Raw genomic sequence first — 19,557 nt, 5'->3', positions numbered from 1 at the left:
AACATTAGTAAGCTACTTGTTTTTCATTCAGCATTCAAGGTCACACTACCAGTGTGTGTCAGTTGTTTGTACGCAGCAGCAAAGGTATAATGAAGCATTCTGGGTGGAATTCCTGTTCTACCATTTACTCCTCTGATAGATCTAATTCACATATGCCTAGTGAAGCAGTGCACGCAATTGAAATTTTAACTCATCCAGAAATGTATAAACCTGTAAAAATATTATTGACACTACAAGTGAATTGCTTTGATGTCACTTTTCTACTTGATACTGGCGCATTCTCTTCTATCATAAATAGAGCTACCTACGTTGTGTTATGTTCCCCTACACAAAAACCATTTCATATGATTATCACTACATATAGTAGTCATTAAATACACATAAAAGATTTTTTTTTTACTACAGAAGTCTCTCGTAAAAACCTTTCGAGGAAATTTTCAATCTTAGACATTAATTCCGGTAGTATGGAAAACATATTTGGGTTGGATACATTTGGTTTTTCAGTTTTGGAAAATATGTGTTTGGTGTCAACTGAGATTCCATTCCAAGGCATAGAAGATGTAACTGCTTCATATTCTGATCTGTTCACTCCTGGGTTAGGTAGGGCTATGGATGTGGAAGGAAAAATTCATTTAAAACAGGTTCCATGCTTTGCTTCTCAAGGATGCACCAGATCCCACACATCCTACAGGACACAGTTAAACTGGAATTGGACAGACTGGAGAACAATGAAATGATTACCCCTGTTCTCATCAAGCCAATGGGCCTTCCTCATTGTGACCAGTGGGCCTTTCTCCATGTAAAAAAAAAGAAGAAGAAGAAGAAGAGGAGAAGAACTGGATAGCTCTCTCCGATTATATGGTGATTTTAAAGCCACTAATACCAAGGAGTTTGTCATGCTTTTCCAATTGGGTGCCCAGAAGACTGTTATACGATGGTGACTGTTACATTAATGTTAAATTATTGGAGGTTTATTTGCAGGTACTTTGGCCCCTCTACCAGTACGACCGGCAGCTCTTTGATACCAGGTGGTTGTAATTAAAGTGCAGCTCTCACAAAGGTCCAGTGTGGGCTGTAATTGCCGTATGGCAGCAAAACTTGATTTGCTAATGTGTTAATGCAAAACCGATTTACACTGAAAAAAAAAAAAGTTCAAATTTTGACCTCCAGGCGCAAATCTGACACTGTATACTGTTTGTATGATGGTATGACATCCACACTGTCATTTGATAAGCCATAACGCGAGTGAACAGTACAGCTACCGAGAAGAGAGATCTGTTAATGAAACTATTGTGTGTGAACAGCAGCAATTACAGTGCTGCACTGACTAAAAGGTCTGAAGACAGGCCTAATTTCATTAAACGGTTTAAAGAAGATGACAAGGAAATTCGAAAACACAGGGGAGCTTGGTGTGGCACCTGGAAGAGGAAAGTTTCCTATCCTGTTGGAAGTTATTGATGAGGTTGCTGTTGCTGTAACTGACCATGCGGCATGTGCTCCGGTAGTGCTACTGCTTATGCAGTGTCATGAGAATTGTCCATCCTATGCTAAACAGTAAGGAAAGTATGTGGTCTATTCTACACTGGTACCTGTACAAGATCCAGACAGTGTAGCAACTGTAACCTCATGGACCGCAGAAATGTTCTGAGTTTGCTCTTCAGTTTGTGGTATGGATTGATAACGAGATGTGGCTGGGCAATATTCTATGCAGTGATGAGGCACATTTTACATGACATTTTGCAGTAGCACACAGAACTGCCAAATCTGGGGTACTGTTAAATCATGTCTTGAGCACAAAGACAAATTTCACTTGCCGTATGTGACTGTGTAGTGAGGATTCACAAACACATTTATTCTTGGTCCATTCTTCTTTAAAGAGAATACAACAAGAGAGCCTGTCAGGTGTACTGTGAAGTCTGCACATTATTGAGACAACCTTATACAGCATGTGACTCCTGCTTTGGAATAGCACAATTCCTGTTTTCAGGGAAGATGGACCAACACCTGGTGTTGCTCGCCCAGTGAATTATCTGCATTATGCAACGTTTCAGAATGGTGTTATCTCCAGAGGTTTTCCTTATGCATGACCTGTAAGATCACTTGATCTGATTCCAAGTGAATTTTAGCTCTGATGGTATCTAAAACAATACTTTTACCATGGGCATGATCTGTCTGTAACTGAGGGAAAGCTAGTACACAGGATCATGTTGTTTGGATTCCAATGGAACTGCTGCAAGTAACTGCTGATTACATTATTTTACAGATGTAATACCTCATCAACATCTCTGGTGCTCATATTGAACAAATTGTTTAAGTGTTGGTTAATAAAAAATCAACATTTTGTTTCTCTACTCGGTTGACCTTTTGTGCCCATGTCCCACTCTTAATTAATTATATGTGGATCATTTCTATACATCTTTCTCGCATTCACACCTGCAGATTTGCACCTGGTAGCCAAAATTGCAACTATTTTTGTTTGTGTGTAAATCAGAGCCATAAGACAATTACAACCCAGACTGGACCTTCACGAATAGCTGCACTTTAATTATAACCACCCAGCACTTCCTGTACTTGGCAGTATTCCAGCACTATCTGGAACAAATTGTACAGGGCATTCTTTTGTGCAACAATTATCTGGATGACAATATTTTGAAAAGGACAGATAGCTACCCACCATATAGTGGAGATGACAAGTCGCAGAGAGGCACAACAAAAAGACTGTAAAACAAGTAAGCTGTTGACCAAACAGGCCTTCATCTGAATTAGAATACACACACACACACACACACACACACTCACACACACACACACACACACACACACACACACACACACACACACACACACACACACACACAGTTTCAGGCTGCCGAGACTGAGGCTGCGTGTGAGAGTTGTGTTTACGTGTGTGTGTGTGTGTGTGTGTGTGTGTGTGTGAGTGTATTCTAATTCAGATGAAGGCCTGTTTGGTCAACAGCTTACTTGTTTTACAGTCTTTTTGTTGTGCTTATCTGCAACTCACCATCTTTGCTATATGGTGAATAGCAATCTATCCCTTTAATAATACTGTCATTATTCTATCTTCAAATGTAACATCCAAAGTGAAAATTTTTCAGCAATCCATTGGTTTGGTTTCTGGTCAACTAGTGGACATCTGTCCTACCAAGCAGCATGTGTATGCCATAGAAAACATGCCCAGACCCCATAATCTCAAGGATCTGCAATCCTCTATAGAAAAAAAAAAATCAACTACTATGGCCTTCTTGTTCCCAATGTTGCAAAAGTTTTCTACCCACTCAACATCTTGCAACTGAAAGGAGCTAAATTTGACTAGTCTTATGAGCTTTTCTCACACTTAAGCAAGTTCTACCTGGCACCACATCTCATCCCATTTTCACCATGACAGCCTCTTCTTCTTGTCACAGATGCCTCGCAGCATGGGATGGACGGGGTGCTATCCAATAAGAGAGCTGGTAATTTTGCACATCCTGTTCATTTCAAAGACTCTAAACTCTGCCCAATGGAACTACTCTATGATTGAAAAAGATAACTGGTTATCATTTATGCAGTTAAGAAATTTCTACTTATATTTACAGTGTAAAATTCCAGATGCTAACAGACCATAAGCGTTGACTGGTCCACATTCCAGTCTCCTGGAGAGAAAAGCACTAAAGCTGCAATAGTGGACGTTTTAGTTATCAGCACATACTGTAAATATGACATCACCTACAAGCCAACAAGCCAATGCCGATGCCCTGATGATGTTTCCAGCACGCCCAAATCCTGAATTTGATAATCAGGAAGTTGTCATGTTTCAGCTGGATTCTGATTCATTGCTAGCCCTTAACAATTTTGCTCTCAACATGCAATGGTCATGACACAGATGAGGGCAGACCCTACTGTCTGTAGAGTTGCCAAATGGATTAAGTGAGGATGGCTTCAGCATTTATCCTTGATGGTGCATAGTTCACTCAAAATACTCCTGGTTCTGAGATGGTATTCTCATTCTGAAAATGGAACACTAACAGCCTAGGCTTGTCAGTCTTTCAACTCTGCATGTCGGAGTGCTTGTGTTCCTATATGCTGGTCACTGGGGCATATTCCACACAAAACATCTGGCACACCACCACAAATATTGGCCATCTGTCGACAAGGATATAGTAACCATAGTTCGATCCTGTACCACTTATGCTCAGCACCTTTCTGCACCATCCAGGGTACTCTCACTCTGGCCCCTGTTAGGCCAATGAGAGCATCTCCGCATTAACTCCACACATCCTTTATTTGATAAGATGTGGCTCACTGAGGTGGACTCATACTCCAAATTTCTGTATGTCACCCCAAGTGGTCCATGACAACGATGAACATGATCATGGCCCTTTTGTAAATCTTTGCTACCGAGAACCTTCTGAAGTCCACTGTTTCATACAATGGTCTCCAGTTTGCTTCCACCCAGTTCTCCCGCTTCTGTGAGCAACAAGGGATGTCACATCTTCTCATGGCACCACTCTGAACCCAATCTAATTGGGATGCAAAATGGACAGTACCATCAGAAAATGCCCTTACCTAGTTCTTGGCCACCTACAGGGCCACAGCAATTGCAGGGAAGAGCCTGGCCAAACTCCTTCATGAGGGGCAGCCTTGGATCCTCCTCATTCTGCTCTCACCACCTGTTGCCATGGGCTCTTCCAACTGTAACCACTTCTAAATCAATGGCATTGGACTCGGCTCCAGCATACCTAAATTTATCTTTTGCAATGCCAGTTGCAGCAGACTTGCTTTCCACAAGTGGTGGGGACCTGCTGTACCTGCACCTAATCCAGCCTTAGGCGATCAAGGTCATAATTCAGACCTTCCTGGATCCAGCTACAGCAGCAGTACCCTCTGACCTAGCTCCAGCAGTGGCATCCACAGACCTAACTCTAGCAGCAACACCACCATGTCTCAGGTGGTGGAGCCAGTACTAATAGGGCTTTCTCTGCCCTTTGTGCTATCTCTCGGGGGAGGAGGGGGTAAGCAGTAACTGACTGTGACAGCAACATGGAGCTATCACAGCTGTCGGAGACTGACCGTTACTTGCAGCCCTCACCACTGGTGATACTGTGATACTGCAATCTGTAAGCATGACCAGTGCTCTCGGAAGAAGCCCTGAGCTTGGGACTCTGTGACAACAGTCTTTAAATAACTGTGCTCCCGCAGTTCAGAGTGACCACTGTCTCATGTGGTCACTTGCATGGAATATTCAATTCACCACCATTAGCTGTTGACAGCTTTGGCTTAGGTTCTGGATTTTGTATGGACTCTGTTTCTGGCTGGCTGCATCTTATTTGCATCACACCAAATTAAGATGTATTTGCATTAATTGTGTGCCTCTACTGTTCTGTGTATTTTGCTAATAAAAGTGTGCTCATAATTACAGGGTTCAACATGGTGTGCATGAGTAAGTCAGTAGAAATCTTAATGAGTTAATTGTTCTGACAATGAATACTCATATTTCAGCACATGATGTAAAAACAATGTTGTAATACAAGATCACACGTAAGAAACCTCCATCAATTGCTCCCTCATATCCTTCCCTTTTCTATCTTCTGATCATCAAATTATACTTCCTCATTACTTATTTTATTTATCACTCTTTGCTTCCCTATGGTGGTATTTTTATTGATCAAATTATTCCCCCAACACCACATGTCTTAATCGTCCACTCTCCACCTTGTCTCTTCAACCAATCACAAATTGCTTCACATCAAGCCAACTGTTCTAATGAATTGAACTCTACTATACTGTGCATTTTCAACTGCTGACTTATGGATCTTTATATCTTGACTCCAAACTATACAGTACTCAGCATCTTCTGTGGGTCTGAGAAGCATACAGTTCTCAAAAACAGTTATTACATCCTTGTTTTCCACTGTAATTTCACAAAGATTTCAAATCTTGAGTTTCTAGGTGTTTGTTGATTGCAACTACGATATTTATATGAGTGTGCCCTTTTAGCTAAGTATATTTTGATATTCAGGTACCTGGCAAGCAGATTTCGCAAAAGTTCATTGTAAGATCATAATTAGTAGCAGTTTACATCATATCTGACTCAATGTAATCTTTTCCATGTAGCAGTGTAAATTTAAAAACAACAATATTCACGATGAAATTCTGCAACTGCTATCTAGCTGCTGCTGGTCCTAACAATTATACTTTGAAATATTACTGTATTTTGTAGATATGACATTCTAGTGATCAGTCTTGCCACTGAGAAATAGAGTTACAATTTATTTGTTCATTCTGTCCAACAAGGCACAGTACTTAACACTAATATGATAATGCTTCTCACCAATTTAATCATTCAAGTAAGATTAAAAAAATGGCAGTTACTGATACTACATTAAGTCAATTTCTGAAGACTTTTTTACTGTTACCCTTTGCCACTGCCTCATGTGCATACTTCCAACCATTCATACTGAGTGAGAAATCATTCTACTCACATTCTAATTATACAACTAAAACTGCAAAATGAGTCACAGAAATAAAGATTTTTGATGAAAAACCTGAATATTTCTTAAGTTCTGAAAATTTTTTGCTTGAAACAATCCAAAGCGATGTCTCCAGTCACTCTTAATGTAGCACAATGGAATCACACATTCTGAATATATCAACACCATATTTCCGTTAAGTCAACAGATGTTTACAATACCTATATTGGTATTGTATCCCTTCATTATGGACAACTTACAGTCTCATATATCAGTGCAGTCACTTCTGTATTAACAATTACATTAGTAATAACAATTATCTAACTGATTTAAATTGTAATATTGGTGTATTAATGTAATTATTCAATTCCAAAACATGCAACCATTGTAAATATGTAAACAAACTCCAGCACTTAGGTTTCATGATCATCCAAAGTGAAAACCTTTAGTTCTGTATGAAGTACTTTATCTGTTAGTAACAAAAACACTATTGTATCTTTCAAATCAATGTAATGATGTAGTAACTCATATTTTAATACACTAGACACTCACTAATCCAGCCATTACTTGCATATTTGGGTGCTAGGTTGGCCGAAGTGCCAGATTATAGAGCGTGCCTGAAATTTAGTTTAGATATGTAGGGACTATACTTTATAAAATCCAAAGATACATTCATTTTCACAGAAAACTTAGTCCCTGAGTGTGTTTACATAAAGTAGTATCCCTCATTATGATACACGTCCCAAATTCTTAGGTGTCACAATGATGTTACGCAATGGTGGCATACTTTACCATGCAACCACTTTACAAACATTACACTGGTACTGCAGGTATCTTATTGTTGCATAATGTATTCCAGGAAGATGTCTGCAGCTTCAGCACCAGCAGTGTGAAAAATCTTTATCCTCTCTCCTCCTGTGCCCTTTCCTTCCTCACTTTCCTCATTACTTTCCTGCATGCTTTTGATTATTTCTTCATTTGATAAAGTTTGGTTTGTTCCACACTCATTCAGCCACTTAGCAAAATCTTCTTCATCAATTTCTACTACTCCTGGAAGCTTGTGAAACATGTCACTGTACAAAGTGTCAGAATGGCACACTTTCCTCCAGCTCTTCATTATGGTAGCTTCCTCCATTCTACAATATGCTTCTTCTGTCAAGAAAACAACATAAAGTAAATTGATTGCTTTCCATACCTTCAATATAGCTCCAGCAGTGTTGTTTCCACATTCATTCAGAAAGGAGACAAGAAGTGTTCATAATGATGATTAATTGAGTCCAAAATTTCCTGGCCCATTGCCTGAATCAGGATTGTCACATCAGGTGGAAGAAAGAGTGCTTGTATACATCGTACTTTAGAGCCACATCAGGATGATAACTGGGAGCACTGCCAATTATGGGGATAGCTTCCATAGGAAGCTTTTTTTTCTTCTTCAGCTCTTTCTTGCCATGTTGAAAACAATGTGAACATTGGAGACTTCCCTACCACCATGAATGGTAGTTTATGACTCCCATTTGCATTACAACATGACATTCACATTATGTGCTATTTCTAATGTTTGCACCCATGAGCTTTCTTCTTGTTTTTTGGGTTCCTTTTGAAGGAGGCATTTTCTAAAAGAGATCAGTTTCATCCGCAGTATACAAGACATCAGCAAAAAAATCTTTTTCCTCTATTACCTTCTGTATGTTCTTTACAAACTCTTCTGCATCTTTTTCATTAGATCAGTGACTTTCTCCACTGACTGTCAGCTCCTGCATGCCTTGTCATGTTTTCCAGTTTGATAGCCAACCCTACCTTGCTGCAAACAAGTTGCTGCTGCCAAGTTGTCTGTTGAATGCAACAGCTTTTTCCTTTACCATGGGGCCACTGAGTGGGCATTCTTTACTGCATTGTTTTATGGACCATCTGTAAAGAGTTATGCCAAGTTCTCTATTCTCACTCTTTCGCATAACCTTCTGTTTTCCAACTCGCTCTCCATTTGGGTTGCTTACTGTCAAATAACAACATCTTTCTTTTTGAAACTTCCTGGCAGATTAAAACTGTGTGCCCGACCAAGACTCGAACTCGGGACCTTTGCCTTTCACGGGCAAGTGCTCTACCAACTGAGCTACCGAAGCATGACTCACGCCCGGTACCCACAGCTTTACTTCTGCCAGTATCTCGTCTCCTACCTTCCAAACTTTACAGAAGTTCTCCTGCGAACCTTGCAGAACTAGCACTCCTGAAAGAAAGGATATAGCGGAGACATGGCTTAGCCACTGCCTGGGGGATGTTTCCAGAATGAATTCTGGATCTTTCTTTTTGATGTTATAAATAGCTGCTTGTCCAACACTGTACTCAGTAGCAGTGGCTTGCTTGAGGCCTGGCATAACATGATTCTTTTGCAGAAGCCATGATACTGAACTGTAAAATAATCCACAATTTCAAAAATGTATAGCAATGTTCAACCTTGTAATTAACTAACAGCATTGCAGCAAACGACATTTCATTGTTACGCACATGCAATTTCGGCTTGAGCAACTAGGGACCATGTGTGCTGGGTCACAGAGACCAGTCTATGGAGGACCAGATTAGCAAGAGTTTAGTGTACGTGACACAGTTAAAGTGATTAACTTTATGTAACTGCACATCAAATTGCCAATGTATTTGTAAAATTTTCATCACAAGGAAAGCTTTGGTATTGGTAATGTGCATTCACAACAATGAAGTACTAAGGAAATTACACATAAAAGGAGCATAAATATGGATTGTAAAAAAGAGGAAATCCATGCTAGTCAATGGTGGCAAGAGCCTTTAAATACAAGTCGTTAGTTGGAAACAAACACATGAATGGTTTAATTCTGTTACAGTATAAGATACATCAACACTCACCTAAATGAAGCTGTAACTGATGAACAGAACATATTGAGCACAATGAAATGTGTATCTAGTTACTAATTTCATTCTGAAGGTTAGCTTAAGTAAAGACAGTTTCTAACTGTTTATTTTCTATGTACTTTACAAAGACAAGAAAGAAAAAAATTGTTTGCCCCACTCATAAAATTAAAAATAAAATTAAGGCCACCATTATAACGGATTAACACTAGATCAAAATTTCACTTATGAAATAACTCATTCCTCTCATTTTTGTTGTAAGAATTACCTGATAATTTATCATGTAACTTCAAAGGCATGCCAAAGAGTCATTGTAGGAATCTATGATCTTCAGATATATCATTCTTTTTCAGTGTGTACATCTATTTTTGAAACAAAACTTTACAGCAACAAAATATTGTGACAGGAAAAAAGAGTGAAAAATATAGTTTGTAAGTTCAATACTACTTACTGTGGGCTGAATTAATTGAACTTGGTTTTCGTTTTGTTTCTCTCCCAGTCCTGATTATCTCCATAACTTTGCTTATCCGGTCATTTGTTTTATCCTTCTTAGGTGCAGGCCCTGGACAATGTTCCTCAAAATCTCTAACACAATTACGGTGTATATTGTACGAGCAATCTGAAACATAATTAAGGTATTTTTAATTGAGCACAACAGACTTTAGATAAGAGTCTACTCTAAATGTACATAATTATCTTACTTAAATAAGCCCAGATTGTCAATACATGTATAAGAAGTGCCACTGCTGCAACACATAACTAGTGCACCCACGAACCACAAACATGTCTGCATCTCTTTATCTAACAACACTCAGTGAAGTAGTCACAGTGGCAGCCTTAGTGCATTTTAGTAGCTTATTTTTGTGTCCTCAGGGAGTTTGGTAGTAAAAATCTGTGTGTAAAAGACAAGAGAGCTCATTTATATTTGTTGTTTTATTTCTTTGAAGCCTGCAGTTTTTTTTAGTGTAGCTCAGTGCTGCCTGTAGTGCTGCAGTCGCACATTTTTGAATGCAGTAAAGTAACCATCCATTTCCTTGTCAGTTGCCAACCTCTGCTCATGGTCTGCCAAGATTCTTTGTTTGTGTCTGCCAGCTTGCAGTGAACTATGGCAGTTACAGTCTCAGTGGCTGGCCATAGTTCACCAACAACTGAAAACGCTATTGGCCACTGTCAGCTATCTGCAAGCTGTTGCCTTAGGGTGTAGTGACAGTGGACAAACTGGTGCACCACATGTAACACCACAGATATCGCTTGTTTTGCCCATGAGCTCTGCTGCTGAGGCACCTTCCAGTGTATCCAACACAGAGCACGCACACTCATCTCAGATACAGCAGCAGCTTGTAATGTGTCAGGCATATGGTGGTGAGAGGAGTGATAGTGGTGGTGGGTGGTGGTGGTGGTGGTGGTGGTGGAGGAGGAGGAGGAGGAGGAGGGGGTACGGGGGGGGGGGGGGGGTGGAGTTGTTGCTGGTTATCAGGAGCTTCAATGTTAGGCACATGATGCAGATCTTTAGGAAAATAGCGTCCGAGGCTGGAAAATAGACCAATGTGTGCTCAGTATCTACGTGAGGATGCTTCATACAAGATGTAGTGGAGGCACTGCCTGTGGGTATTGAGGGTGCAAGGTGCAAAGTGCAGGGTGCAGTCATCTGCAAGTTGTGGCTCATGTTGGCATCAATGATAGCAGTTGCTTGGGTTCTGAGGCCACCCTCAGTTCATACAAGGGGCTAGGAGAAGTAGTGAAGTCCGCTGGTCTCAACTCACAGGGTGCAAGCGGAGCTCACAACTGACAGTGTCACACCCAGAATTGACAAGGGTCCTTTGGTGTAGTGTCGAGTGGAGACTCCCAAACATAGGATCCATTGATACTGTGAAATTCTTCCAGTCAAAAATTTCAGGTCCTGTGATGAATGCTCGCAAGTTAATATACAGGGAATGAAATCAGATTACATACACAGTGAACACACATCACATTTCAAAATTTTTACAGTAAATCATCAAAGTATTCTTAATGTAATCCTTGAAATTACCACCCTCCATGAAGGCTCTCACACTCAAACTATACTTATAACTGAGAGCTGGATGAAACCCAAAGCAGAAAGTCCCAAAATATTTAACGAGGTATGGAATGTTTATTTAAAAGGCAGGTGAGATGCCATAGAAAGGGAGTGTTCATTGCAGTTAATAAAAATAGTGTGTCTGAATGCTGGAGGTGGAAAACCAGCCTTCGTGAACACAAGTTAATCATCAGATGCTTTCACTAGCCACGCGATTCGACTGTAACAGTTGTAGATTCATTCAAAGAAAGTCTACACTCAGTAGCGTGAGTGTACCCCAATCCTGCAATATTAGTTGAAGTTGACTTTACTCCAACACATATAGACAGGGATGTCTATGACTTCACCGCATGTGACACACACTGTCTTGGGAAGTAGTTTTGAACACATTTTCTGGAAACTGTATTGAGCACCTAGTTCAACTATCCATACAAAACAAAAATATTTTAGACCTTATAGCTGCAATAGGCCTGACTTTATCATTAGTGCCAGTATAGAGACAGGGACTGGTGACAATAATGCCATCATTGTGATGATGGTAACTAAAATTAAAAAATCCATCAAGAAGACGAGGAACATTTTTATGCTGGAAAGAGCAGATAAGCAGTTGTTAGCATCCTACTTAGACAATGAATGGACACCATTTAGTAGGTGAATTATGGGCAAAACTGACTGTAAATCACACTCTGGGAAAATACGTACCAAGTACGTGTATTCAGACTGAAAAATGTGTACTATGTTTCAGAATCAAATTTGGAAAATGCTCAGGAAGCAAAAATATATTGCTCTCTTGGATTAAAAAGGGACATGGCAATGCCAACACGCAGAAGTTATTGGAAATTTATCCATCTACAAAAATATCAATGAGCGAAACATACAACAACTTCCAAAGTCGTGCCTTGGTGAAAAAATCTTGCCAAGAGCCCAAGACAATTCTGGTCCTATGTAAAAATCACTAAACAGATCAAAGACTTCTAACCAGTCACTCAACAACCAGTCAAGTTTGACAAAAGCAAAAGGAAAACTGCAGTTTTAAATTTCACATTTAAGAAACTGTTCATGCAAGAGGATCATACAAGTATACAATCATTTGACCATTACACAGAATTAGGCATCCCTAGCATTATGAAGGAACTGAAATAGTTGAAAAAAATTAGTCATCAAGCCTGGATGAAGTTTGAACTCAATTTCAAAGAGAGTACACTTCAGCACTGGCCCCCTTACTTAGCTTGTATTGTAAATATATCATCCAGTGCAAACTCCCAAGTGACTGAAACGAAGAGCTGCACATGACATAAGAATGGTAAAAGAACAGACCAGCAAGCTTACAGGGTAGTATCCCTAATACGTTCAGTGTCCCTGCCCCACTAGGCATGATAGCTTGGGTAACAGCAGGTGGTTGACACCATGCCCACCATATTCTGACTATCAGCACCATCTAGTCTATGTTTTGTTTACTGTGCAGGTTGGATTTGCCTCAGTCCATGCCCGGGCGCTCTGCAGTGAACATCTGTTGTGACTGAGCTGTTGCTTTCTCTTTCTACCATTCTGTAGTAAAACTTGTGCAGGTAAGTGCATTTGTTTTCAATTTATCATTCTTAACTACAAAATAATTATTTTCAGCATAATCACACATAAATTTTATTTTCATAGACACATCTCCAAGCAGGTATGGATGTAAGAGGAAATTATTTCCTTTTGAAAGTAAATCTGTATTAAGTATAAATTAAAATGTGTATGCCATGTAGTTTGTTTTGTCTTTTATTATCTTCGTTCACAGCAAGCTATGCATTAATACCTAATATTTCATATCATAATTTTATTACAGAATTTTCACTACATACTCCACTTTATCTCTGACAATTAACATTCCCCCCCGCCTCCCTCCACCCAACTGGAGGAGAGGGTGAAATCTCTCCTTGTGATTTACCAGGCCTTCTCATTCTACCGGCTCCGTCTGAAAATAAAATAAAATATGGAACTTTTTGTTTGATGTTCACTACAGAGTGCCTGGGCATGGACTGATGCAAGTCCAACCTGGACAGACTAGATGGTATCGATAGTCAGAACACGTTAGGCGTGACATTTGCCATCTGCTGTTCTATGAGCTACCAAGCCTGGTGGGGCTGGGGAACCGAATGTGTTAATATCAGTTTGCTGCAGAATTCTTCACCATATTCTAACTGTTACTTTAGTAAATTTCTTTGAGGCAGAAAAGCTTCTGTCTAAAAATCAGAACGGATTTAGAAAGCATCTCTTGTGCAAAACTCAGCTTTCCCTTTTCTCACACGACAGCTTGTGAACCATGGATGAAGGGCCACAGGCAGATTCCATGTTCCTAGATTTCCAAAAAGCATTTGTCATGGTGCCCCACTGCAGACTGTTAATAAAGGTACAAGCAAACAGAATAGGTTCTTAGATATGCGAGTGGCTCGAAGACTTCTTAAGTAACAGAACTCAGTATGTTGTCCTTGATGGCAATGTTTTTCAGAGACAAGGGTATTGTCAAGAATGCCCCAAGGAAGTATGATAGGATCACTCTTAATCTCGACATAAATAAATGACCAGATGGACAACATAAGCAGCAATCTGCAGCTGTTTACTGATGAGGCTGCTGTGTGCAGGAAGGTGTCGTCATTAAGTGACTGTACGAAGATACAAAATGACTTTGACAAAATTTCTAGATGGTGTGACGAATGGAAACTTGCTCTAAATTTAGAAAAATGTAAATTAATAAAGAAAAACAGGAAAAATAATCCTGTGATGTTTGAACAGAGTATTAGCAGCATGTTGCTTGACACAGACATATTGATTAAAACATCTAAGAGTAACATTTCAAACCAACATGAAGTGGAATGAGCATGTGAGATTGGCTGTAGGGAAGATGAATGGATGACTTTAGTTTATTGGGAGAGTTTTAGAAAAATGTAGCTCATCTACGAAGGAGACAGCGTACAAATCGTTTGTGTGAGCCACTCAAGTACTGCTTGAATATTTGGGATTCCCATAAGATTAAAAGAAGATTTCTAAGTAATTCAGAGGCATGCTGCTATATTTGTTACACATAGGTTTGATCCATATGCAAGTGTTATGTAAGTGCCACATGAACTCATGTAGGAACACCTTTATGGAAGAAGACATTCTTTTCAAGAAACACTGTTGAGGAAGTTTAGAGAAATGGGATTTTTGGTTGGCTGCAGAACTGTCCTACTCCCAGCAACAAATGTTTTGTGCAAGGACTGCAAAGACAGGTCAAAAGAAATCTGGGCTCGAATGGAGGAGTATGGTCTGTCTTGCTTCCCTCAGTCCACATGCAAATAAACAGGAAAGGAAATGACTAGTAGTTATACAAGGTACCCTCTGCAATGCACCACATGGTGACTTATGGAGTGCGGGTGTGGATGTGGGTGTAGGTGTTTCTTCTCTACCATTCACTGACCATTCCACTGGGGAATATGTATCTTTTATAACTACTACACAATTGCCTGGCTCCATTTTGTGGAAAAGAAATAAAGGAAAGCTAGTTTTTAGCTGGTCAACTATAGCCAGAAAAGCAATTTCTTTCAAATAAAGCTTTATCATAAGATCAGTTTTAATATAAATTTCCTAAATTTAATGTGATTCCTACTGAGATAGAAAAATTTCATTTTAAAAGCATATTTACTGGAAAATTAGCACACATTCACTTTAACAGACTGGGGAAATAACGAACCCCAAAACAATCTTTTTGGTGTCAATCCTAGTGCTCAGCTCAGTTTCTCTTGGAGGGAAAAACCATCAGAAATGTAATCAGTACACATAGATATTGACTCGAGATTGACATTTCTCAAAAACAATTCCATTTTATTAATGACTTTATTACCTCACTTGTCCCACAATTGCTGATATCAAGTTTCCAAGACAGCATTCAGATATCGGAAGATTTTTAAATAGTACTAAATACTTAAAGAATCTACTCTGTAGATAATTCTGCAAATTATATGAATCTCATTTCTGCTAGCACACTGGACTTGCATTCGGGAGGACGACAATCAATCCCGTGTCCAGCCATCCTTATTTAGGTTTTCCGTGATTTCCCTAAATCGCTCCAGGCAAATGCCGGGATGGTTCCTTTGAATGGGCACGGCCGGCTTCCTTCCCCGTCCTCCCCTAATCCGATGAGACCGGTGACCTCGCTGTCTGGTCTCCTCTCCCAAGCAATCCAATCCAATCTCATTTGTATTTAATATATGCCAAACCAAGGTACTGGTAGTCCTGAATATTTGGGAAACCAGTGAAGAAGTGCAATGACAGGACTGATAATAGAAAAAATAAGATGACTGCATTGGTGAGGATTTAAATGAAAATAATACCCAAGTCACAGCAAAAATGATGACAAAATTAAACAAAAACAACTACTACCTCATATAAACAATTATGGAACCTACGTCATGTAATTCAACTCATTGTGTGTAATATAATGGTGTTTAATATAAATGTGGCATGCAAGTAAATTTTTTCTAGTCTATAGCCTAACCTATTATTCACATCAGGAAAACGAGGTTTTAGAGAAACGATGGCTGTTGATATGGAAGTGTACAGTGGGGCTTTCTGTGCCTTGTTACTGCTACAACAGCTACTTGTGCCGCCACTCTGCTTTAGAGAGAGAGAGAGAGAGAGAGAGAGAGAGAGAGAGAGAGAGAGAGAGAGAGTGGGAGGGGGGCATCAGTCTCATCGGGTTAGTGAAGGACGAGAAAGGAAGTCAGCCGGGCCCATTCAAAGGAACCATCTCGGCATTTTCCTGGAGTGATTTAAGGAAATCACGGAAAACCTAAATCAGGATGGCTGGATGCGGGATTGAACCACTGTCCTCCCGAATGTGAGTCCAGTGTGCTAGTCACTGTGCCACCTCATCGGTGGGGGTTGGGGGGCCAGGAGGGGGAGGCGGTATTTTGCACACACACATGCATTCACCGGTGCGCTCTCTCTCTCTCTCTCTCTCTCTCTCTCTCTCTCTCTCTCTCTCTCTCTCTCTACAAAATACTGGTGGTGATCACATTTTGCAGTGCTTGTAGATAAGACAGCAAAACTGATTGTGCGCCAACTATTTTGTGCCATTTCTTATAAGTGCATTACAAATGCATCAGATCATACAAGTACCAGCATGAACTCAAACAGCAGTAATAATACTTACTATACCTTTGAATCAAATTAGCAAATAAGGACAGAAATTGAAAAAGCATTTACAAAACTACAAGAAACAAAGGTGTAACCAGTATTGTCTTTACACACAATTAATGCAGCCACATATTTTAACAGTAAAGACTTCTTTATTGCAATGTAAAACACCACACAAGAGAACTGTACTCTCATGAAGGGGATGACAAAGAAAGATCATAACTACACAAAATGAAATAAGGGATCTCAGAGATGACCACAATTTGTGGTAAATACTTTCTCTATGTGAAATAATTTTTTATACTCTTTATTTAATTCCATTTTAATTGTCCTCCAAAATGTGGTATTGATCTCTCTCTCTCTCTCTCTACATTCCTGCAACAACTACCAAACCACGTAGAATAATATTAGTGTAAAAATGTCCTGTTGAATTACTCGAAATGTGTGTGAAAATCAGGTATGTATGGATAACTCTCTAAACAACAAAATAGATCTTTAAATATGAACATTGCAGATAGTTGGAAAAACGTATGAAGCGAACATGTTTAGCAGAAATAAGTAGTATATCAATAAATGAATCAAACAATCGAATGAAATTACAATGTAGGATGTTTAGTATCTAATGCTCTTACCTGTACACTGGTAACCCTGGGGACCAATACCTCCAATGATATTATCACATGCATTACATCGTGTAACGGTGTAATACTGATGAGCAACAAAGTGATGTCCTCTGATTGTCAACTGCAAGGTGAGGAAAACATTATTGCATTGGCAGACTAAAATGAAACAACAAATAAAAACAATCACAAACACAAATGAAGGTTCTGCCACCAATTAAATGATCAAATTTACAGACTAACAACTTAACAAAATACGAAACTGTGTAAAACTGAAAACAGTAACTGAAATGCTCTACATATAATATGTTGTTATTCATATTTTTTCTGTATGTAACATACGACAAATCCTATATCATTGTACATGATAAAACGGGTGCTCAATAAATCAATCAATCAATCAACCTTCATAACAATGAATAGCATTCATGAAAATTTCTCACTTTCACTTTACACTGAAGTTTTAGGTTGTTTACATCTCCATATACATTGTGCAAACACTGCTGTTTATGTCAGAGGCTACATATTACTATAATTGGACTACTCCCGTCTACCCTGTTTGTGGATGAAGTGAGAGAAAAATTAGCATGCCTCTCAAGCAGCATACACTGTCTTACTTTATTCTACAATCCCTGCATGAAATATATAATGAAGCAGAAACCAACTGAGCCTCAAACGGCAAATTTCTGAATAAGCTCAATAACATTTGAAAGCATCAACGTCAACTTCTTTTTCAAAATAAGTCCATTTTGGTTCTGTACAGACTATACTGACCAGTTATATTTTAAACAGCACATCACTGACAGGCTACACAGATAAAAACTCTAAACACTGCTAGAATACTAAAAATAAATTTCCTTTTACCCCTTCCTTGCCCATTTTTTTCCCTGTTTCTTCAATGGATACGTTGCTCAACCTACAGGCAGAGTAAACTAATCATCTTTAAGCAATATATAATCAGTTTTCATGTCATCACATTCAGGTTGTAACAATCCTAGGCTGCTATTCTTTTTCAAAACTGAATTGATCATGACCACGAATATAGACTACAGGAATTATGACATAATATGTCATCCCTGAACATGTAAAAGAATTAAAAATATCAAATGCTTAGTTTTTGTGTGTTACTAACAAAATAAAAGAGAGTTGTGCTGAATTCAGCATGTATCTGTACAATAAAAGAACACACGCTAAAGCTTACACAAAGATGCAGCACTATTAGACATATGAAACAGTGAGTAAGTGATTACACAAATGAGTATGAACTAATTGTGTATCACATACTAAAAGACAGTAAATATGTTCACATAAGCAACCATGAGCAATGAATAAAGGTGATTACAAAAAAACATCTTGTTGTCACTGAAAATGTAGAAAGCAAAAATAGCTAAACTGGATAATTTCAGTTTCATGTTGACAACTAAAATCTACCTGTGTTATATTTGCTACTATTATGTGCAATAAAAGAAGAAATAACAAGTGGTTGCACAAAGCTATATCATCATTAAATAGATAGTAAGACAAAGATAAAATAAAAGATATTGATGTAAAAACATTAGCTGATAGTTGCATTACCATTATGTGGAATAATGTGATTATGATGACACAGTTTGGTGTAAGCAATGTCACCTGTCCCATTGTTATTGTGCACAGTTGTCTTCTAAACTTATGTTCATACCTGTTTTTCCAGTGTTTAGATTAACTGCGTAGTGGTTATTACCCTTCATACATTCTGTGCTTGTACGTAATAGTAGCAAGTCTCACACAGCTAAATTTTAATTGTCCATACATGACACACTATCCAGTTTGGTTATTTCATCTTTCCACATTTTCAATGACAATACATTTTCTTATAACTTTTTGTGAGCACATTAACTGTATTGTTGTTATGATGCAATTGATTCATCATTGTATAACCAGTTACTCACTAATTTATCAATCTAAGTCTGTGTAAGCTTGGGCATCAGTTGTTTTATTGTACAAACATGTAGCACATTCTGTGCAGCTCACTTTTAGTTCATTAGCAATGCACAAGAACTACCCAGTTCAATTATTTTCAATTATTGAAACAATTAATGAGAAGACACTGTTTGTTGTAACTACTGTCATTCTGTATGCAAGAGCACTGTGTTTGATCACAATTCTTGGCCCTACTGTATTCTACACAATTACTTCACAATCAATTACTTAATAAGTTGTGTGGCATTAACAACCTAACAACGATACAGTTCTGTGTTAAAATCTGGTGCTTGCTCTCTCCCACTGTATATTATTGCTACTAATTTAACACCACTCACTTGCATTTTTATTACCTGTGAACAATAACCCCCTGTTTGGTTACATCAGCTCTTTTACATTTTCAAGGACACTGTGTCTT

At 38.8% G+C, this 19,557-nt stretch overlaps 1 protein-coding gene across 1 annotated transcript in view; it reads right to left on the bottom strand.

Annotated features, from left to right (window-relative positions):
- LOC124775767 (rho guanine nucleotide exchange factor 12) overlaps nt 1-19,557 on the bottom strand; it is a 1,141,602-nt gene that overhangs the window by 635,565 nt on the left and 486,480 nt on the right. The window contains exons 16-17 of the mRNA XM_047250599.1: nt 17,193-17,304; nt 9,799-9,966 (exon numbers count right to left, since the gene is read on the bottom strand). Coding sequence (XP_047106555.1) covers nt 9,799-9,966; nt 17,193-17,304 — 280 coding nt within the window. The remainder of the gene's footprint in view (nt 1-9,798; nt 9,967-17,192; nt 17,305-19,557) is intronic.

This window comes from Schistocerca piceifrons, chromosome 2, assembly GCF_021461385.2.
Source record: "Schistocerca piceifrons isolate TAMUIC-IGC-003096 chromosome 2, iqSchPice1.1, whole genome shotgun sequence".
Taxonomy (NCBI): domain Eukaryota; kingdom Metazoa; phylum Arthropoda; class Insecta; order Orthoptera; family Acrididae; genus Schistocerca; species Schistocerca piceifrons.
Note: the sequence above shows the minus strand (reverse complement) of the source record. Positions and strands in the feature narration are given on the sequence as shown.